A 23012-nucleotide genomic window follows, 5' to 3' on the forward strand; every position below is an offset into this window, starting at 1 on the left:
TTCGGAGCACTGGTGAAGTCAGTACAGGACATTAGTTAGGCCACTGTTGGAATATTGCGTGTAATTCTGGTCTCCTTCCTATCGGAAAGATATTGTGAAACTTGAAAGGGTTCAGAAAAGATTTACAAAGATGTTGCCAGGGTTGGAGGATATGAGCCTGAGGGATATACTGAATAGGCTGGGGCTGTTTTCCCTGGAGCGTTGGAGGCTGAGGGGTGACCTTATAGAGGTTTATCTAATCATGAGGGGCATGGATAGGATAAATAGACAAGATCTTTTCCCTGGGGTGGGGGAGTCCAGAACTAGAAGGTATAGTTTTAGGGTGAGAGGGAAAAGATATAAAAGGGACCTCAGGGGCAACTGTTTCACACAGAGGGTGGTGCGTGTATGGAATGAGCTGCCAGAGGAAGTAGTGGAGGCTGGTACAATTACAACATTTAAAAGGCATCTGGATGAATAGGAAGGTTTAAAGGGTTCTGGCAAATGGGATTAGATTAGATTGGGATATCTAGTCTGCATGGACGAATTAGACTGAAGGGTCTGTTTCTGTGCTGTGCATCTCTATGACTCTATGACTCCACCTGACAAAGGAGCAGCGCTCTGAAAGCTTGTGATTTCAAATCAACCTGTTGGATTGTAACCTGGTGTCATCTGACTTCTGACCTTGTTCACCCCCATCCAACACCATGTAATTTCTGGGTGTAATTTCTTGGTTATGGGATGGTCTAAAACTGGACTGTGATGAATGACTCACCAGCTCCTGGGCAATTCCGGACTCCAGGATGGTTTCCAAGGTGACGTTGATCCAGGAAGCGTAGAAGGGATGTTCACGGGGTGGTCTCCAGAGGTTCACCATCACGCTCTTGTTCCAGTGCACCGCCAGGGTGAGCACATCTGCCAGCTTACACAGCGACTGATTCGAAGCCTCCATGTTGTCTTTCTGGGAGAGATCCTGTGCTGTCCAAAATGGATCCTCCTAAACCCAGCAACACAAACACAAATTAAAACGCAAATGTTTCTACAACAAGCGGTGGCAGTTTCACCGTCACTGTTCCCGATTCACTTTCAATTCCAGATTTAGACATTCAACTTATACTCCACGGGCCGTAATGGTGGGGATCTGACCCAATTATCCCCCGAGAATTAGTCTGAGCTTCGGGATCACTTGTGTAATGACATAATGAACATCTCCTCAGGGTGTGGCATTCTGCTGAGCAAGGCCCACAGCACAACACATTCAAGTTGAACCCTACATATTTCCTGTTAAAACTTGAAAACAGAGATAAAGGCTCTCAGTTCAGAGTCAGCCAGTAGGACAGATCATAAAGAATACATGATGCAATGATGCTGTCACTTTAAGAAGGAGGCTATTTTTGTCCTTTTGTTTTAAACAGAGGTCATAAAGGCAGAGGTGCCAAGGAGTGGAGAGAGTTTAACAGTTTACCAATGGAAGGGGAGTGGCCAGTTCACCCAGTTCGGGCTTTCTCCAGCTTTTTTTAAAAACTGTAGCAGTCACAAGATGCTGGAGTCCAGGAGATTGCAAGTTTCAGTACAGGATTTCTCCGACTTTCTCTTGGACGTTGCTTACTCCTGCCCATTAGGATCTATGTTTGAATGTACCTTTTTGCCAAGGAACGTATTTATGGGATGTTACTGGCTCGGAAAAGTTAATTAATTAAATTGCTGTGTTGGGTCAGTTATATTTTCCAATAGAGTCATAGAGATGTACAGCATGGAAACAGACCCTTCGGTCCAACCCGTCCATGCCATCCAGATATCCCATCCCAATCTAGTCCCACCTGCCAGCACCCAGCCCATATCCCTCCAAACCCTTCATATCCCCACCCAAATGCCTCTTAAAATGTTGCAATTGTACCAGCCTCCACCACTTCCTCTGGCAGCTCATTCTATACACGTACCACCCTCTGCATGAAAAGGTTGCCCCTTAGGTCTCTTTTATATCTTCCCCCTCTCACCCTAAACCTATGCCCTCTAGTTCTGGACTCCCCCAGCCCAAGGAAAAGACTTTGCCTATTTATCCTATCTATGTCCCTCATAATTTTGTAAACCTCTATAAGGTTGTTGTGGTTCTGTTCGCCGAGCTGGGAATTTGTGTTGCAGACGTTTCGTCCCCTGTCTAGGTGACATCCTCGGTGCTTGGGAGCCTCCTGTGAAGCGCTTCTGTGATCTTTCCTCCGGCATTTATAGTGATTTGTATCTGCCTCTTCCGGTTGTCAGTTCCAGCTGTCCGCTGCAGTGGTCGGTATATTGGGTCCAGGTCGATGTGTTTGTTGATTGAATCTGTGGATGAGTGCCATGCCTCTAGGAATTCCCTGACTGTTCTCTGTTTGGCTTGTCCTATAATAGTAGTGTTGTCCCAGTTCAATTCATGTTGCTTGTCATCTGCGTGTGTGGCTACTAAGGATAGCTGGTCATGTCGTTTCATGGCGAGTTAGTGTTCATGGATGCGGATGCACAAAACACTACATAGGACAAACAGGAAGATAGCTAATGATCCGCAACCATGAGGCGTGGCACTCATCCACAGATTCAATCAATAGCACATCGACCTGGACCCAATATACTGGCCACTGCAACAGACAGCTGGAACTAACAACCGGAAGCGGCAGATACAAATCACTATAAATGCCGGAGGAAACGTCACAGAAGCGCTTCACAGGAGGGTCCCAAGCACTGAGGATGTCACCTAGACAGGGGACGAAACGTCTGCAACACAAATTCCCAGCTCGGCGAACAGAACCACAACAAGGAGCACCCGAGCTACAAATCTTCTCACAGACTTTGAACCTCTATAAAGTCACTCCTCAGCCTCCGACGCTCCAGGGAAAACAGCCCCAGCCTGTTCAGCCTCTCCCTGTAGCTCAGATCCTCCAACCCTGGCAACATCCTTGTCAATCTTTTCTGAACCCTTTCAAGTTTCACAACATCTTTCGGATAGGAAGGAGACCAGAATTGCACACAATATTCCAACAGTGGCCTAACCAATGTCCTGTACATGCTCAAGTTATTCTAAATTCAGTTTTTTTCTGTTTGTGTTTCAACTGTTGTGTTTAAGTAAATTCTGTTTTGCTTAAAGCCGCATGGTTTGACCAGTTGTATCACACCCGAAACACCCACTTCACATCTGCCATGAAAATAAGAAAAAGTTAGGTCTGGGCTACCTTCTTAAAATATTTTGAGGTAGTCATAACAATGAGAACCAACAACTTGCATTAATATAGCACCATTGATGTAGCAAAGCTGCCCCAAGATGTTTCATGAACCACAGAACAAAGATCAACATGTGATCCTGAGTCGGGCAAGGAGATCTTAGGAAGAGAAACCCTAAAGTGTTAGCTAAGAGGCAGGTTTATAAAGACCATATCAAATGAGGAAAAGCGTTTGGAAATGTTTGCCGAGGGAGGTCAAGGTCTCGGCACTTGGAAGGATGACTGCAAATAACATAGGAATTAAAACCTGGAATTCTCAAATGGGCCAAACTGGGAGAGTGCCAAGGTTGGAGGACAGCACAGAGAGAGGAACAAGCAAAGCCAAGGAGAAATTTGAAAACAAAAGGTGAGAATTTCAAAATCACGATGTTGTTTGCCGAAGAACCAGAGCACGGGAGGACGGAGACTCGGTGCAGGCTGGGACACAGGTGGGAAGAGCTTGGGGGGGGAGGGGGAGGAGAAAGAGTGGGGTGGCGGGGGAAGAGGTCACCTTTACAAAAGGTCAGAAGGCAGTCAAGCATGTGTTGGAATGGTCAGCTTGAGAGGCAAAGAAGGGATATGTTGAATATGGAGGTCAGGGGCTAAGGATACCATAGCGAGCAACTCACCTCCTGATTCCCCAAAGCCTGTCCACCATCAACAAGGCCCAAGTCAGGAGTGTGATGGTGTGTTCCACTTGTGTGTTGGATTAAAGTTAGAGAACAATCCCTGTGAAAAATTAAGTGGTGGGGAAGAGAATAGGCTCAGGAAATTCTGGTCGTCCTTCACTTGGTTGCAGTCCCAGCAGCGGTTGAGGGGACGGCATTGGAGGTGGCAGGGAAATCCGACAGGGTTGGCAAACAGGGAAATGCGACCTACCTGAAAGAACCAGAGGCCAGCGTTGAGCATCTGCAGGTTGGTCCAGTTGAACATGGCAGCATTCTCAAAGACCCTGTTGGGGTAGAGCTCCTCCACATTGGTTGTCCGCCTCAGCGTTGTGTCGTGCACCAGGAAGGGAACACCGTCGTAGCTGAAGTGAGAAGGTAAACAGGCAACAGGGGATCAGCTGGATGTTGGCCAATACCACAGGTCTCCAAACTACACCACACTCCTGGCACCATAATGGCAGAGCAGCCCGCTTGATTGGCACCACATTCACCACCTTCAACATCCACTGCCTCCATCACTGACACTCAGTACCAACAGTGTGTACCATCGACAAGGTGCACTGCAGAAATTCAAAGATCCTCAGACAGCACCTTCCAAACCCATGACCCCTTCTCATCTAGAAGAACAAGGGCAGCAGATACATGGGAACACCACCCTCTTCAAGTTCTCCTCCAAGCCACTCACCATGACTTGGAAATATATCACTGTTCCTTCAGTGTCACAATCCTGGAATTCCCCTTCCAAATAGCAGTGGGGGTCCCTGCATCAGATGGATGACAGCCCAGTAATGGGTTTGAAGAGGCACTCCTGAGTGAATGGGTGTAGTAGGGGAGAAAGGGATAGTATGGGAGAGTGTGGGGGTGCAGGAATGCCAGTGAAAGTTTGTGAAATCCTGTGAGAAATGAGAGAGAGTGCAAGTGTGAGTGTGAGAGAGAGAGAGGGAGAGAGAGAGAGAGAGAGAGAGAGAGAGAGAGAGAGAGAGAAAGGAGAGAGAGAGAGAGGAGAGAGAGAGAGAGAGAGTGTGAGAGCACCTGCCTGTGTGTGTGTCTGTGTCTGAGAGAGGGGGAGAGAGAGAGAGAGAGAGGAGAAGAGGATTTTGGGGGGCTTCACGAGGATTGACACCAGGGAAGCTTAATTGAGCTGCCATTTTGGATAGATTGGTGAATCATTAAAATTCTTTAATTCTATAGGGCTGTAGAAGACCAGTCTTTGTGCATATTTAAAGTAGAGGTTGCTGGGTTTTGATTCCCAACAACGTACAGAGAAACCTAGATTATCCAAAGGACAAGGATGGGAGTATTTCATTTAGTTAATCAAATTCCGAATAATCGATGCCGGATAACATAGATAGCCACACATCGGGTCCTTGTGATCTTGTTCAGACAATCCAAAATTCGGTTAAATCGAATGCTGGATAATTGAAGTTCCTCTCTAACGGGTTATGGGAATGGTATGGGAAAAAAGGTGGTGTTGAATGTTGGAACTGGATTGATGGGCTGAATGGCCTACACCGATTCATGTGATCTTAGATGATATTAATAACATTACACAGTTCTTAAAGACACATTTTGATATTAATATGCAGCATTATATGTTGATCAATATGTAAACTTTATAATTATCTAGTCAATATTCCTATCCACCTTAAGACCATAATTAGAATGAGGATCAAGCCATTTGGCCCATCGAGTCTGCTCCACCATTGGATCATGTCTGATATGTTTGTCAATCCCCATTCTCCTGCCTTCTCCCTTTGATCCCTTTACTCATCAAGAACCTCTGTGTGTCGGTCTTAAATGTGGTTTTGTTGCTGCCATGTCTTCATGGCTGTCTGGTGTCACTTTTGTTTACAAGTGGGGAAAGCAACGTTCCAGATTCTCCAGCCGGTGGGAAGCCAGTTTCAGCTGCACCAACAAAACCTTGAAGAATTTGAGCGTTTTCAATGGGATCAGCTCAATCTTCTAAACTCCAAAAAGTACTTTTTTAAAATTCATATGTGGAATGCAGATGTCACTGGCGAGGCCAGCATTTATTGCCCATCTCTGACTACCCAGAGGGCAGTTAAAGTCAACTGCATTGCTGTGGGTCTAGTGTCACATGTAGGCCAGATCAGGTAAGGATGGCAGATTTCCTTCCCAAAGAGGAAATTAGTGAACCGGATGGGTTTTTACAATAATTGACTGGTTGCTATTAGACTAACATTTTTATTCCAGATTTACACTGTATTCATAGTTCACCACCTGCTGTGTGGGGATTCAAACCCAAGTGCCCAGAATATAGACCTGGCGATCCCATTATTAGTCCAATGACATTCCCACTGTACCATCACCTCTCCTGAATATAGATTCTACTGACGTCCCCCTGACATCAAATGTGATGTTGGTATTCATTTCGAGAGGGCTAGAATGAATAGGATTTGCTGAGGCTGGATAAGGCTCTGGTCAGACCACATTTGGAATACTGAGAGTAGTTTTGGGCCCTGTATCTAGGGAAGGGTATGCCGGCCTTGGAGGGGGTCCAGAGGAGGTTTACAAGAATGATCCCGGGGATGAAGGGCTTGTCATATGAAGAGCTGTTGAATACGCTGGGTCTGTACTCGATAGAGTTTAGAAGGATGGGGTAAGGTGGGATCGGACTGAAATATATAAAATTCTATCAGGGCTGAACAGACTAGATGCAGGGAGGATGTTTTGCCTGGTTGGGGAGTTTAGAACCAGGAGATATAGTCTCAGGATTCCAGGATAGGGAAGACCATTTCAGACCGAGAGGAGGAGAGATTTCTTCAGAGGGGAGTGAACCTACAGAATTCTCTCCCAAGAGGACTGGGGAGACCGGGTCACTGAATATATTAAGAAAAGAGATCAAGGCATTAAGCGATAGGAGTGGGGGGAATATGACATTGAGATCGTGGATCAGCCACAATTGTTTTTTCCACTAGAGCGTAGAAGGTTGGGAGGTGACCTTATAGAGGTTTTTAATATCATGAGGGGTGAATAGTAGGGTTAATTCTTTCTCCAAGATTGTGATTTTCTAATCTAGGGGCATATTTTTAAGTTGAGAGGAGAGAGGTTTAAAAAAGGCATGGGGGCAATTTTTCTTTTTTACACAGAGGGTGCTTCACATGTGGAATGAACTTCCTGAGGAAGTGGTGGATGTGGGTTACAATTACAACACTTAAAAGACATTTGGATGAAATGGAAAAGTTTGGAGGGATATAGGCCAGGAGCAGGCAGGTGGGACTAGTTTAATTTAGGAATATGGTCAGCATGGATTAGTTGGACCATAGGGTCTAGTTCCATGACTCTATAATAGTAAAGCAGACTCTAAGAGCTCATGCTCTGAGTTCTGATGTTTCTGCCTTGACCCAGATCTTCTACTCCCTGCCTGTATCCCCGGATTCATCAAGGAATGAAAACTCTGAATCCATTAAAACTGAGACAATGATGGAACTCCTGCAGTTCTGGTCTCGGGTAGAGAATTCATAGATTCACAACCCTGAACAAAGACATTTCTCCCCTTCACTCTCCTGAATGATTGACTACTTAACCTGAGGCTGGGAGACAGTGAGAGGACAGGACCATCAAATCCATGTCATTAACAGCATGTTACTGAGTGAAGCCTCGGTGCGGGGGTGATGAATGATGGGTTCGAGATTCTTGGCTGGGTTTTCAGCCAAGTGTCTGATCTCACCTGATGGTGACATTGATGTTGAAACCGTCAGCTCGCCACTCCGCAGCTTTCTGGAACGACATCAAGGTGTTCTCCGGGGCCAGCTGTGGAGAAAGGGAATTCAAACACGGGATCAGATCCGAGAAATCAGGAAGTGCACGTTTCCCAAAATTCTCACTTCCTGTTTTTTGAGAGAAGTCAATTAAATAACGTTGTTCCCCTGTCCGTTAACCCCTTCGCCCATTCCCAAGGGGAGGAACGTAAGAACTAGGAGGAGGCCATTCAGCCCCTCAGACCTGCTCCTCCATTTGATATGGTCAAGGCTGAACTCATCTCTGTCTCAACTCAGCTTTTCTGCCAGTTCCTCGTGACCCTTAAACCCATCGCTAACTCAAAATCTGTTCCTCTCCTCCTTACATTTACTGTGTCCACCACACTCTGGGACACTAAATTCCAAAGATTCTAGACCCTTTGGCAAAAGTATTTTCTCTTCGTCTCGGTTTTAACCCATTATCCTAACAATATGATCTCTCATTATACATGAGTAAACATCTGCTCAGTATTCATAGCTAATCCCTCAACGAGGTATCCTCTCATTCTTTTAACCAGTGGAGACAATAGCCTGATGGTATTATCATTAGACTATTAATCCAGAAAATCTGACCATCTTCATCCAGTCTGGTCTACATGTGATTCCAGACCCACAGAAATGTGGTTGACTCTTAACTGCCCTCTGGGTAATAAATGCTGGCGTAGCCAGTGATGTTCTCATCTTGTGAATTAATATTTTAAAAAATCTCCAGAGAGTACAGACCTAAACTGCTCAATCGCTTCTCCTAAGACAGGCCTTCATTTCTGGTGGACCATTAACCTCAAGTGTCGATAATCTGCTCATACCATCGGAGTGAAAGGAGACCATTCAGCCTCTCAAGACTGCCCTCTGATTTAATTCCTTGGCTCAATTCATTAACAGCTACTACCAAACCCACTGCTACTTTGACTATTCTTTCTCACAGGGAGAAAGTGAGGACTGCAGATGCTGGAGACCAGAGTTTCAAAAAGTGTGGTGCTGGAAAAACACAGCAGGCCAGGCAGCATCCGAGGAGCAGGAGAATCGACGTTTCGGGCATAAGCCCTTTATCTGGAATAGAGCATTCCTGATGAAGGGCTTTTGCCTGAAACGTCGATTTTCCTGCTCCTCGGATGCTGCCTGACCTGCTGTGCTTTTCCAGCACCACTCTGGTTTCCAGAATCTGCAGTCCTCACTTCTGCCTATTTTTTTCCCCTCACACTCTGCCTCCTGTAAGGACTCCATTCCATTCTCCCAGCTTCTCTCTCATGTCTGCTCTGATGAGCAAATGGGGTATGGTACGTAGCATCAAAATGAGGACTCCCCCAATAGTGGCAGGACCTTTACCCACACCTGCCCCCAATCCCTTTGGGAACAACAATGGGGTTCTCCTTGACCTCATCATCCATCCGACTAGCTTCCATGTTCAGAGGATCAGCCTCCAAAATTACCCCAACCTCTAGCAAGATGCCATCACAAAAGACATCTTGCCCTCCCCTTCATTGCCAGTATTCAACAGGGACTGTCCCGTCTGGCATCCCAATTCACTCAGCAATAACCCTCCACACTTCACTCCCCTCCCACGGCACATCCCCAGAGTCATTGGCAACACGTACCCTTCTACATGAACATTGGGAACTGACTTTCAGGGAGCCATCACCACCACCCTGGCAACTTATTGATGTCCAGCAATCTTCCCAGAGTTACCTAGGAAGGTCCACCAGCAACTAGCAATGTAGGGCTGCATCGCATCCACTTGCTGCCCAGGGAGAGGTATCCAGTCCACATCATGGATCAGGCTGCTCCCTGAGCATGCATTCCCCTGCCTCCCAGCACGCCCACACCATGAATGTTTTACCTTGCCCTGCCAATGCAATTGGCAGAGGTGCAAAACCAGCTGGTGGTCAGACTATGCAGCAGTCCTCAGTCGGGGCACATGTACCTTGTCGTACATCAGTGTGCCACATCACTCTGTGCCACCAATATTATGTGGCAGCAGTGACCATGCTGAACACACTGCATCTGTAGCAAGGTATCTGGATGAGTATACGTTTAGGAAGGGTTTGGAGGGATATGGGCCAAATGCTGGCAAATTGCTAGCCAATAATTGACAAAGACACAAAGGTACATGGGGACCTTGAAACAATCATTATTACAGAAGAGCTAGTATTGGGCAAGCTAATGGATCTATGGATAAACAAGTCTCCTGGCCCTGATGGAATGGATCCCAGGTACTAAAAGAGATGGAAAAATAGCAAAGTGGACTTGAGGTAATTTTCCAAATTTCACTGGACTCTGGGGTAGTCCCAGCAGATTGGGAAAGAGCAAACGCGACGCCATTGTCTAAAAAGGGAGGTAGGCAAAAGACGTGGAATTATAGATGAGTTAGCTTAACCCCTGTACTGGGGAAGATGCTGGAATCTATTATCAAGGAAGAAATAGCAAGGCAGACGCAGCAAGGGTTCATGAAGGGCAGGGCATGCTTCACAAATCGCTTGGAATTCTATGAAGACATTGCTAGCAAGATGGACAACGGGGACCCAGTAGATGCAGTGTCCCTAGATTTCCAAAAGGCATCCGACAAGGTGCCGCACATGAGGCTGCTGCAAAAGGTAAGGAGGCAGGGCTTTAGGGGTAGAGTATTAGTGTGGATGGAGGGTTGGTTGACGAACAGGAAACAAAGAGTGGGGATAGATGAGTCCTACTCTGGTTGGCAATCAGTGACTAGTAATGTGCCTCAGGGATCTGTGTTGGGACCACAATTAATCACAACTTATATCAAAGATTTGGAGTTGGGGACAGTGTAGGGTGTCAAAGTTTGCAGATGACCCTAAGATGAGTGGCAGAGCAAAGTGTGCAGAGGACTGAGAAACTTTGCAAAGGAACATAGATACTTTGAGTGAGTAGGCAAAGATCTGGCAGATAGAGTACAATGTTAATAAATGTAAAGTCATCCATTTTGGGAGGTGTAACAGTAAAAAGGACGATTATTTAAAAGGTAAAAAGTTGCAGCATGCTGCTATGCAGAGGGACCCGAGTGTCCTTGTGCATGAATCACAGAAGGTTGGCATGTACGTACAACAGGTAATTCAGAAGGCAAATGGAATACTGTCCTTCATTGCTAAAGGGGTTGAGTTTAAAAGCAGGGAGGTTATGTTGCAGCTGTACAAGGTGCTGGCAAGGCCACACTTAGAGTGCAGTGTACAGTTTTGGTCTCCTTACTTGAGAAAGGATGTACCAGCACTGGAGGGGGTGCAGAGGAGATTCACTAGGTTGATTCCAGAGTTGAGAGAGAAAGTGAGGACTACAGATGCTGGAGATCAGAGCTGAAAATGTGTTGCTGGAAAAGCGCAGCAGGTCAGGCAGCATCCAAGGAGCAGGAGAATCGACATTTTGGGCATAAGCCCTTCTTCAGCCCTTCCTGAAGAAGGGCTCATGCCTGAAACATGGATGCTCCTGTTCCTTGGATGCTGCCTGTCCTGCTGCGCTTTTCCAGCAACACATTTTCAGCTCCAGAGTTGAGGGGATTGGCTTATGAGGAGAGACTGAGTTGGCTGAGATTATATTCATTGGAAGTTAGAATAATGAGGGGGGAACCTTATAGAAGCATATAAAATTATGAAGGGAATCAATAAGATAGAAGTAGAGAGAACGTTTCCACTGGCAGGTGAAGCTAGGACATGAGGGCATAGCCTCAAAATTAGGGGGAGCAGATTTCGAACTGAAATGTGAAGGAATGTCTTCACCCAGAGGGTCGTGAATTGATGGATTCCCTGCCCAGTGAAGTAGTTGATGCTACGTTAGTAAACATTTTTAAAGCTAAGGTAGATTTTTTTTGAACAGTAAAGGAATTAAAGGATATGGTGAGGGGGCAGGTGAGTGGAGCAGAGTCCAGGAAAAGATCAGCCATGATCTTATTGAATTGTGGAACAGGCTCAGAGGACTGGACGGCCTACTCCTGCTCCTAGTTCTTATGATCTTCTGTTCAAATGGGACTAGATTCATCTAAGATATCTGGTCAGCATGGATGCATTGGTCTGTTTCTGTGTTGTACATCTTTGTGACTCTAATTGCAGATGGAGCAAGTATCCTTTGACCTCCTCCCTGGTCATTGTGCAATTAGACCCCAAACACAAGTGAAGCAGCAATTTATGTGTACTTCTTTCAATTTAGACTAGAGTACTGACTGCTCTCAGTGTCTCTATACTGTACACACACTGACTGAGCGCACACCGGATGCCTGCTGCGTGGTACATCTCATAACCTCTCTTGCCATTCCCCGACTCCCTTCCCAGACCCTCGCCTCCCACCCATTCCTCCCAGCCACCAATCTGATCCATTCCTCTCATTGACCAACCAGGTTCACCTATCCCCACTTCACCACCCTGCCCCCACCACCCCCTTTATCTGCAGCTCCCCCCCCCCACACCCACCCCCAGTCCTGAAGGAGGGTTACACCTGAAACATTGATTTCTCCACTTCCTGATGCTGCCTGGCTTGCTGTGTTCTTCCAGCCACCAGCGTGTCCACTTTGGATTCCAGTATCTGCAGGTTTTTTTTGTCTCTAACCACATACAGTACATCTCTACTCAATCTCTAGAGTGTCCCAGAGATTCTAATCATTTGCCATTCTAATGTATCACCTTGTTGTAATATACCTCACTGACATCTGTGTCCTTGGCCTGTTACAGTGCTCCAACAATACCTAAAGCAAGATGGTAGAACATCACCTCATCTTCCAGTTAGGCACTTCACAGCCTTCGAGAGAGTCATACAGCATGGAAACAGACCCTTCGTTCTGACTAGTCCATGTCACCCCAAACTAAACTATTCCCACCTGCCTGCATTTGACCCATATCCCACCAAACATTTCCTATTCACATACTCGACACTGAGTTCCATAATTTCAGGCTGTTAACTTTGCCACACTCTCACCTCCACCTAGTTTATTCCCCCCTCCCCCCCCCCCCCCCCGAGAAATGTCAGTCTTCAAATTTCTCATCGTTTTGCTTTGGATTGTAGATATCGTCCACCCTGTAATCCTGTGGAACTCTCCAAGATCCTGGCCAATGATTATCCCACAATCAATGTGAGAAAAAGCAAGGACAGTCACTATTCCACTGGTGGGAGCTGGCCGGACTCAGAATGGGCCGCAAGGTTTCCTAATGAAGGGCTTATGCCCAAAACACCAATTCTCCTGCTCCTCAGATGCTGCCTGACCGGCTGTGCTTTTCCAGCAACACACTCTAGACCCAGTATCTGCAATCCTCACTTTCTGCTGGGTTTCCATGCCTACTGCAGTGATCACACTTCAATAGCACTTCAAATAGGCCAAAGAACATTTTGTAGTGTCCTGAGGATGGGAACAGGGCTAGATTAATGCAAGTATGCCTTGTAAATATCCTTCTTAAACCCTTCCTATTCACGTACCCATCCAGATGCCTTTTAAATGTTGTAATTGTACCAGCTTCAACCACTTCCTCTTGCAGTTCATTCCATACACACACACACCACCCACTGTGTGAAAAAGCTGCCCCGCGGTCCCTTTTATATCCTTCCCCTTTCACCTTAAACCTATGCCCTCTAGCTCTCGACTCCCCTATCCTGGGAAAAAATCCTTGGCTCTTCAGCCTATGATGCAGTTTGAGCTATTTGACTAACAAGGGAATAATAGACTATTCATGGCACAGTTTCCCAGTATTCCTGTTTTTGTTGGTTTTCCAGCGTCCATAGTATTTTATTTTTGTAGCTTACAAATGTAGTACTCAAACTGACCACTTGATGGGGCAAGGTGACAACATGTAAAATATGATTTGGTGATGAGATTAGATTCCCTACAGTGTGGAGACAGGTCCTTCGGCCCAACAAGTCCACACCGACCCTCCAAAGAACAACCCACCCAGACCCATTCCCCTACACCTAAGGCTATGGAGAATTTAGCACGGCCAATTTACCTGACCTGCACATCTTTGGACTGTGGGAGGGAAACCGGAGCACCCGGAGGAAACCCACGCAAACACGGGGAGAACGTGCAAACTCCACACAGACAGTTGCCCGAAGCGGGAATTGAACCCGGGTCCCTACCATGATAGTTTCACTTCTTGGTATCACGGTATTCGAACAGATGACTCAATAGACAACCAAGGTATTTTTCAATGTATAATTTCAGTTACACCACACTATGTTTTTGTGATAAATTCTGTGCCTTATAATTGTGTCCTCCACAACCACCTGACGAAGGAGCTACACTCCGAAAGCTAATGTACTTCCAATTAAACCTGTCGGACTGTAACTTGGTGTTGTGTGAATTTAAACATGTAAAATAGATTTAATAAAAAAAATCGGAGATTAAATCCAATCAAAGATTTTCTGTACTATTTCTCTGGAAGATACCCATACTCTCAATTTTTTATCACTCACTTTATAGGACAGTGTGGAAGGAATGGTACTCAGTAACTTAAACCCTGCCATCACTGTTTTGCGAGTCGTTAATGGGGAAAGTGTAGAGAGAGGTTTACACTCTGACCCTGTGCTGCCCCTGTCCCGGGAGTGTTTGATGGGGTGGGGGCAGACAGTGTAGAGGGGGCTCTATTCTGCATCTAATTCTGTGCTGTCCCTGTTCTGACTTTATTTTTTGGGGACAGTGTAGAAGGAGCTTTACTCTGCATCTAAACCCCGTGCTGTCCCTGTCCCTGTCCTAGGAGTGTTTGATGTGGACAGTATAGAGGGAGCTTTACTCTGTATCCAACCCTGTGGCTGTGTCCTGCGAATGTTTATGGGGACAGTTGAGAAGGAGCTTTACTCTGCTTCTAACCTGTGCTGTAATTGTTCAATATATGCCAACCATTATATGACTTGTTCTATTTTCTAGCAGTAAAAGCCTCTTCCTGCTTATTGCATGAAACTAATATCCTACCAGTAAAATAGTGTATCGCCTGTCTGCTGCTAACAGAAACACATGTTAAAAAGAGACTGTAAAATTTATTGCATTTTATTTATCATATTTATGGAGGACAGACAATTAAACAATCTCTCCCTTGTCCCTGAGAGATTGTGTTCTCAGTCAGGGTACAGTTTGTATCCTGGTGAACAGTACCTCATGTAAATATCACAGATTCCCTACAGTGTGGAAACAGGCCTTTCAGCCCAACAAGTCCACACCGACCCTCTGAAGAGTAACCCACCCAAGACCCATTCCCCTACTCTACATTTACCCCTGACTAATGCACCTAACCTACACATCCCTGAACACTCTGCGCAATTTAGCGTAGTCAATCCACCTGACCTGCATATCTTTGTGACCGTGGAGGAAACCGGAGCACCCGGATGAAACCCACGCAGACACGGGGAGAATGTGTAAGCTCCACACAGACAGTTGCCTGAAACGGGAATTGAACCCGGGTCCCTGACACTGAGGCAGCAGTGCTAACCACCGAGCCACTGTGCTGCCCCCATGGATCCCCACTACCCGAGCTCAATCTTATGAGCTTACTAGAGTGCAAAGACCTATGTAAATTTAAGGCATCTGTCAAAAACAAATCCTGCCTCCTATCTTTTTTAATATAAGGACACAGAAAGCTAGAGAAACTCAGCAGGTCTGGCAGCATCTGTGGAGAAAAACAGAGTTAACGTTTACAACATTTAAGAGGCATCCAGATGGTTCAATTAAAAAAGGAAGGGTGTAGAGGGATATGGACTGAATAATGGCAGACGGTTTATTTTTTTAGTTTAAATCGGGCACAATGATCAGCGCAGGCTTGGAGGGCCGAAGGGCCTGTTCCTGTGCTGTACTTCTCTTTTGTTCTTTAGAGTCTGATGTGATTTCTTTAGTCGTGAACTGAAGTCACACTGAACTCGAAACATTAACACTGCTTCTGTCTCCACACATTCTGCCAGACCTGCTGAGTTTCTCCAGCAATTTGCATTTTCATTTCAGATTTCCAGCATTTGCAGTGTATGGCATTAATGGACTTTTTTTTAAAAAGTTTGAAGACAATTCTTAATGCCCCGAGCATTAGTTGAAGTAGTGATTTGGAATCCACTGGGTTTCTCCTTCTCAAATAATAAATGTAATATCTAAAAATGTGACTCTATGCCAGGAGGGAGGAGATGGGAGTATAAGGGATAATGATAAGGGAAGCATGTTGTGATGTCGCTGTCACTTTAAAAAGGTTATTTTGTGCTTTTGTTTGAAGAGAGGTTGTAAAGGCAGAGGTGCAGAAGTGTCTAGTTTAACAATGAAAGGGGAGTGGCCAGTTCTCCCAGTACAGGTTTCTTCTAGCCTGGAGCAGTTACAAGATGTAAGAGTCCAGAGGAGTTGTAACCTTCAGTAAAGGATTCCTCTGACTCAGATCTCTCTCTGCATGTTGTTCCCTCCTGCCTGTAAGAATCGGTGTTTGAACTTATCTTTCTGCCAAGGGGGGTGTTCATAGGATGCTGCTGTATTGGAAAAGCTAATAAGTAATAATTACTGTATCAGATTAAGTTTTCCAATTGTTAATTTACTCTAAATTCTTCATTTGTTGGTGTTTCAACTGCAGCGTTTAAATAAATTCTGTTTTGCTTAAAGCCAAGTGGTTTGACCGGCTGCATCACACCTTGAACACCCACTTCACATCTGCTTTTAAATTAAGGAGGTGGTTAGGGTCTAGGCCACCGCCTTAAAATATTCTGAGGGGGTGGGGGAAGGGGGAAGGGGGGAGGGGGTCTGGCCTGGTCCATAACAATGTGCTCTCAAAATTGGAGAGGGGAATAAGGCAGCTCTGGTCCAGCTGAACTACGTAGGGTTCACCTGACCAACATCCCGGTCTCTGCCTGAGCTCAACCAGTGAACCTGACAGTTTACCACTTGATGGAGCACTTCCCTCAAACAAACAAACACCCAATAAAGCAAGTCTTGCATCTCCGTGGCACCTTTAGTAACCTCAGGGTGTCCTTCACAGTCATGTCATGTTAGGAAATAGGGAATATGGCAGCCAATTTGCACATCCTCACAACAAAAATTAGATATTGACCAAATACAGAGGAACCTCGATTAGCCAAATATCAATTATCCAAATTTCGGATTATCCAAAGAAAATCTCAAGGTCTCGACAGAAACATTGATCGTGTCTTTTGTTTACAGTGATTAAAAGTGAATTTAGATTAATGAAATGCTGCAGAGAACAATCCTGGATATTGATGGGAGTCCAGGCACCGTCTCCAAATGACTGACCCATCTTGTTTGGATAATCGAAGTTCCTATATTATCTGTTTCACCAACATCAAAGTCATAAGAAATACGAACAGGAGTAGGTCATTTGGCCCTGTTGGCCTGTTCTGTCATTCAGTAGAATCGCAGCTGATCTGACATTCCTAATGTCTTCTTTTCTGCCCTTTCCCCATAACCCTCAATTCCCAACTGTTAGGGAATGTCTTGATCTCAGCCTTAAATATACACAAGGACTCGGCTCCCACAGCTCCCTGTGTGGCAAGGAGCTCCAAAGCCTCTCAACCCTCAGAAGAAATTCCTCCCCATCTCAGTCTGAAATTGGTGCCCCTTTATTCGGAGACTGTGCCTTCTGGTCCTAGACTCTCCCTTGAGACGAAACATCCTCTCAGCATTGACCCTGTCAAGCCCCTTAAGAATCTGATAAGTTTTAATGAGATCACCTCTCATTCTTCTAAACTCATTCACCAAGGGATAAATATTAGTTGATTTGGAGTCAGAGATGTACAGCATGGAAACAGATCCTTCGGTCCAACCCGTCCATGCTGACCAGATATCCCAACCCAATCTAGTCCCACCTGCCAGCACCCGGCCCATAGCCCTCGAAACCTTTCCTATTCATATACCCATCCAGATGCCTTTTAAATGTTGCAATTCTGCTTACCTCCACCACTTCCTCTGGTAGCTCATTCCATGTGCACAGCACCATCTGCGTGAAAGAGTTGCCCCTTAGGTCTCTTATTTCTTTCCCCTCTCACCCTAAACCTATGCCCTCCAATTTTGGTCTCACCCACCCCAGGGAAAAGACTTGGTCTATTTATCCTATCCATGCCCCTCAATTTTATAAACCTCTATCAGGTCACCCCTCAGCCTCCAACCCTCCAAGGAAAACAGCCCTAGCCTATATAACTCTCTATTACTGAGAAAACAGACATACTATCCAATCTTTTCTTCTTACATTCATCAGAACAGTCTCAAGAATACCACATTTTGAAAGGGAATACCAATTAATCCTTTGCGAAAAAACCAGTCAGTCAGTCAATGATCAGACAAGTGGACCTTCATTGCTGGAAATATTGCCATGTAGAATGCACTGAAGTACAGTTACAAACGAAAGCGGTGGGTAACTGCTGAGTACAAGACAAAAGCTTGGCAAAATGCCAGTCTTTTTTACCAAAACCCTAGGTCTGTATACTGACTCCACACTTAAAGTTGAAAATTAGGGCATTAAGTGGAATGGCTTTAAGTAAATCATTGCTTCCCATTGGAATCAATGTTAAAATCAGAATTAGGTTCCTGCGGACAATATTTTGCTCAGTAAAAACAATGCACAAATTGATAAGTGTGTGTGCAGTGTTTTGTGTTCCTAGCTGAAAAACTTGACAAACAAAATAAGTATGTAAAAAACACTTGATGGTTAGGTACTGGAGAAGCTTTCTCAGCAGAAAAATAAATTAAGATGAAATTTGTGCACTTTCCCATTTGTCAACAAAACACTTAGATTAAAATATATCCAAACACAAGAACCATGATATAAATGTAGTTACCATAGAATTATTAATGGTGATTTCTATTAAGCAACTGTCCCTTAACCTTTAAGATTTGATTTAATACTGTCACATGTACTGAGCGACAGTGAAAAGACAGTGAACGAATGTCGCTCATGCTTTACTGGCAGATTGTACTGTACAAGCGCATCAGGGTAACAGAACAGACTGCAGTATACAATGTTACAGATGCCGAGAAGGTGCAAAGAGAGATCAATATTAATGTGGAAGAGGTTCATTCAAAAGTCTGATTCAAAAATTACACTACACCACGTTATAGTCCAAAAGGTATAAGCTTTCAGAGCGGTGCTCCTTCATCAGGTAGCTAGTGGAGCAGGATCATAGGACACAGAATTTATAGTAAAAGATCAAAGTGATGAAATGTATTGAACAATACTAGATTGCTGTTAAGTCTGTTCTTTTAGAATAGTCTTTTGATCATTTACTATGCACTTCCCGCAATCTAGTCCACTGCACAGTCCAACCTGTGACCTTTTACTGTGAATTCTAAGTCCTATGATCCTGTCCCACTGGCTACCTGATGAAGCAGCAGCGCTCTGAAAGCTTGTACGCCCAAATAAACCTGTTCCAATTTTTAAGCTGGCGTTGTATGATTTTTAACTTTATCCACCCCAATCCAACACCAGCTCCTCCGCATCAAAAGTCTGATAACAGCGGGGAAGAAGCTGCTCTTGAATCTGTTCATACAGGTATACAAAATTTTATATCTCCTTCAGGTAGAAGGGGTCTCTGTTTCACGTCTCATTATAAAATGGCATCAGAGTGTGGAGCTCCCTCAGTGGGATAGCATTTTCTCTTTCCTGATGTTTAAATGCTCAGTCTCTGGTTTGGAACTCGGTCATTCAACCATCTGGCTCAGATCCAAAAGTCTGTTCCAAAAAAATCCTAAATGGAGGGATGACAGCACAGGAGAGCCCTTGGCCTATCAGGTAGGACAATCATCCAACAGAAATAATGAATGATTAATCCTTTTAATCAATACTGTAGGTTCTGACTCACTATTCTATGTGGAAATACTTCTGAATTGTCCCATTCATTCAATAAAAACCAAAAGAACTGTGGATGCTATAAATCCGAAACAAAAACAGAAGTTGCTGGAAAAGCTCAGCAGGTCTGGCAGCATTGGTGGAGAGAAATCAGAGTTAATGTTTCGGATTGAGTGACCCTTCCTCAGACCTGATGGTAGCTACAAAAATGTTGGGGTAAGGAGTAAACAATAGGTGGGGATAGAGCTGAAAGAGACAGAAGGGAAATTGGATAGACTTCACAAAGGAATGTATAATGATCTGGCTGGGAGAGGGAATAGCTGTTAATGGAGACTGTTAGTGGCTAACAATGGGTTGTGTGTAATGGCAGGTTATGTGATAATGAGGCCTGGTGTATGGGATAGGGAACTAGGACATGGAGAGTTCAGGCCCAAAAATTATTGAACTCAAAATGGAGTCCAGAGGGCTGCAGGGTCCCCAGGTGGAAAACGAGGTGCTGTCCTTCCAGCTTACGCCGAGCTTCACTGGAGCACTGCAGGAAGCCTGAGACAGAGATGTTGGCCTGGGAACAGGGTGGGGTGTTGAAGTGGCAGGAAACTGGAAGTTCAGGGTCATTTTTGTGGACAGAATGTAGGTGTCCCATGAACTAGTCATCCAGTCTATGCTTCGTTTCCCCAGTGTAGAGGAGACCACATGGTGAGCAGTGAGTGCAGTTCCCGAGATTGTGGGAAGTGCTGGTAAAGTGCCATTTCACCTGGAAGGTGCATTTGGGCCCTTGGATACGGAGGAGGGAGGAGGCAAATTGGTAGGAGCTACACCTTCTGCGATTGCAGGGGAAGGTACTATAGTGGTGTGGGGGTGGTGTTGGGAGTGAAGGAAGAGAGGATCAGGGTGTCCTGGAGGGTATGGTCCCTGTAGAAGGTGGACAGGGATAGGTAGGGGAATGTGAGTCTGGTGGAGGCATCCTACTGGAGGTGGTGAAAATGGTGGGTAATGATCTTCTGGATGTGGATGCCAGTGGGATGGTAGGTAAGGACAAGGGGAACCCTATCGCTGTTTTAGGTGGTGGGGGGGGGGGGGGGGGGGGGGGGGGGGGGGGGAGCATAGCGGGTAGAGAGGGGGTGAGGGCCAAAGTGTGGGAAATGGGTCAGAGCTGGATGAGGGCCCTGTCCCATTCATTCATCTTGTCTTGTTGTCTAGACATCAACTGTTGGAAGAATTTCTTGGCAGATAACCTGTCGAAGCTGTTATGGATTTTGAAAGTCATTTGTTCGATAAGTTACTTTAAAGTACTCAGGTGACTGAAGCAGCAAGATCCCACAGACGATCGCATGGGTGATGGAGTTGGTCCAAGACTAAAAACTTGGATGTTTACAGCACAGAAGGAGGCTGTTCGGCCCATTCTGTCTGCCCTGGTCAATAACCAAGGAGGAGATCTTTCAAGACCAAACACAGACTGGGTGGCTGCTTTGTGGAACATCTCTGCTCAGTCCATAGGAAGGAGTTTGACCTCCCACTTGTTTCCATTTCCAAAAACCCCTTCACTCCCGCTCTAACGTTTCTGCTCACGGCCTTCTGTAATGTTCCAAAGAAGCACAACATAAGGTCCAGGCTTGAGCTTCTCCCACATCCTTACTCCAACCCCCTCACACCAGGCCTTGTTAGCACATCATCTGCTGTTCCACATGACCCATGGCTAGCCAATAATAGGCCCCATTAGCGATTCATTCTCCCAGGCTGTCCACTACCCAATCCTTTGTCTGTCCAACTGTTCTTCTCTCTCTTTGCTCTCTATCTCCACCTATGATTTAGTCCTCCCCCACCTCCCCCCACCCGATTTTTTTTAATATATAAAAGCCAACTTTATTATAGTTACAAAAACAGAAGTTGCTGGAAAAGCTCAGCAGGTCTGGCAGCATCCGAGAAGAGAAATCAGAGTTAATGTTTCAGATCCAGTGACCCCTCCTCACCGAACCCAAAACGTTAACTGATTTCTCTTCACAGGAGCTGCCAGACCTGCTGAGCTTTTCCAGCAACTTCTGTTTTCATTTCTGATTTACAGCATCCCCACTTCTTTTGGTTTTTATTATCGTGGTTACCATCAGTTCTGAGGAAGGGTCACTGGAGCCGAAGTGTTAACTCTGATTTTTCTTCACAGACTTGTTGAGCAGCTTCAACTTTTGTGAAGTCCAGCAATACCATCTCATTTCCCTCAAGGCACTTCACAGCCTCAAGGTCTCAACATTGAATTCAAAAACTTCAGAAAATATCCACATCTCACCTGTTCTTCAGTTTCCTTTCATTCCCTTCACAGGCCCATAACCACCAAACTCACCCAAAACCACTGCCTTGTTTACTTTACATTTAGTGTCAAGGACTAACTCTCTCCCTTTCAATTTACAACTTTCTTTTCTCCACCATTAACACCTTTGTATTTTATATTCTGCCTGTGCATAGTCTCCTCTCTCTCACACAGCATAAAGACCATCATTCCCCAGCCTCTTTCAGTTCTGAAGCAGAGTCACACCCAACTAGAAATGCAACTCTGTTTCTTCAGAGAATCCCCACAGTGTGGAAGCAGGCCATTTGGCTCATCCAGTCCACACCAACCCTCTGAAGAGCATCCCACCCTAGACCCAGACCCCTACCCTATCCCTGCAACCTGCATTTTGCATAGCTAACCCATGTAACCTGTACATCCCTGGACACTACGGGCAATTTGCATGGCCCAATCCACCCTAACCTGCACACCTCTGGACTGTGGGAGGAAACCGGAGCACCCAGAGGAAACCCACGCGGAAACTGGGAGAACGTGCCGAGGGTGGAATCGAACCCAGGTCCCTGGTGCCATGAACCAGCTGTGCTAACCACTGAGCCACAGATGCTGTCAGGCCTGCCGAATTTCACCAGTCCTTCTAGCATTTGTTCAATATCAAGGAGGACCTGATGGGCTGAGTGGCCAACATCTGCTCACTTTCGGAGAGGAGAGGGGAGCAATGAGAGACTGCAGTGAGGAGAGCGATTCCTTGAAGCAACTAAATTACATTTATGCTAATTTTGAGACTCTCAAATAAAGCAAAAAGTGTGAAAACGGTTTGCAGAAATAATGAGAAACAAATACAAAAGCTGTGCTGGCGTCAGCCACTTATAAACACATTATTTTTGAGCCCAAATATGACATATGTACATGAATGTCCTGGTGATGGTTTAGGTGTCCTGTTACCATAACGACACTACCACTCAGTCAGAGCCCTGGAATACAATGCTAGTCTAATTTTGACTCATCACGCCGTCCTCAAATAAATTTTCCGATGCATCCATTTTCGTTTCTCCCAAGGATCTTCTGACAAAAGGTTGAATATTCACAAATTACCAACCACCCTTCAACCTACACACACTCTCACACACAAAAGCACTGAGCGAATATAATGTGCACTGCTGAGAAATCAGGCTGTTGGACTGTATTCAACACCTGCTCCCACAAACACACAACAGTGCAAACAAACCCATCGATATTACTCACAAGAGAATGCGACCCAGGGTAGATGGGAACTTGGTTTAATCATAAGACATAGGAGCAGAAATTAGGCCATTCAGCCCATTGAGTCTGCTCTGCCATTCAATCATGGCTGA

The 23012-nt window shown here is 45.4% G+C and overlaps 1 protein-coding gene across 2 annotated transcripts in view; it reads right to left on the reverse strand.

The window, feature by feature from the left end:
- LOC140481117 (glycerophosphodiester phosphodiesterase domain-containing protein 5-like) overlaps positions 1-23012 on the reverse strand; it is a 217230-nt gene that overhangs the window by 37792 nt on the left and 156426 nt on the right. For both annotated transcript variants that reach the window (XM_072576807.1, XM_072576808.1), the window contains exons 9-11: positions 7569-7651; positions 4089-4239; positions 755-976 (exon numbers count right to left, since the gene is read on the reverse strand). In XM_072576807.1, coding sequence (XP_072432908.1) covers positions 755-976; positions 4089-4239; positions 7569-7651 — 456 coding nt within the window. The remainder of the gene's footprint in view (positions 1-754; positions 977-4088; positions 4240-7568; positions 7652-23012) is intronic.

The sequence above is a fragment of the Chiloscyllium punctatum genome, chromosome 9, assembly GCF_047496795.1.
Source record: "Chiloscyllium punctatum isolate Juve2018m chromosome 9, sChiPun1.3, whole genome shotgun sequence".
Lineage (NCBI taxonomy): Eukaryota > Metazoa > Chordata > Chondrichthyes > Orectolobiformes > Hemiscylliidae > Chiloscyllium > Chiloscyllium punctatum.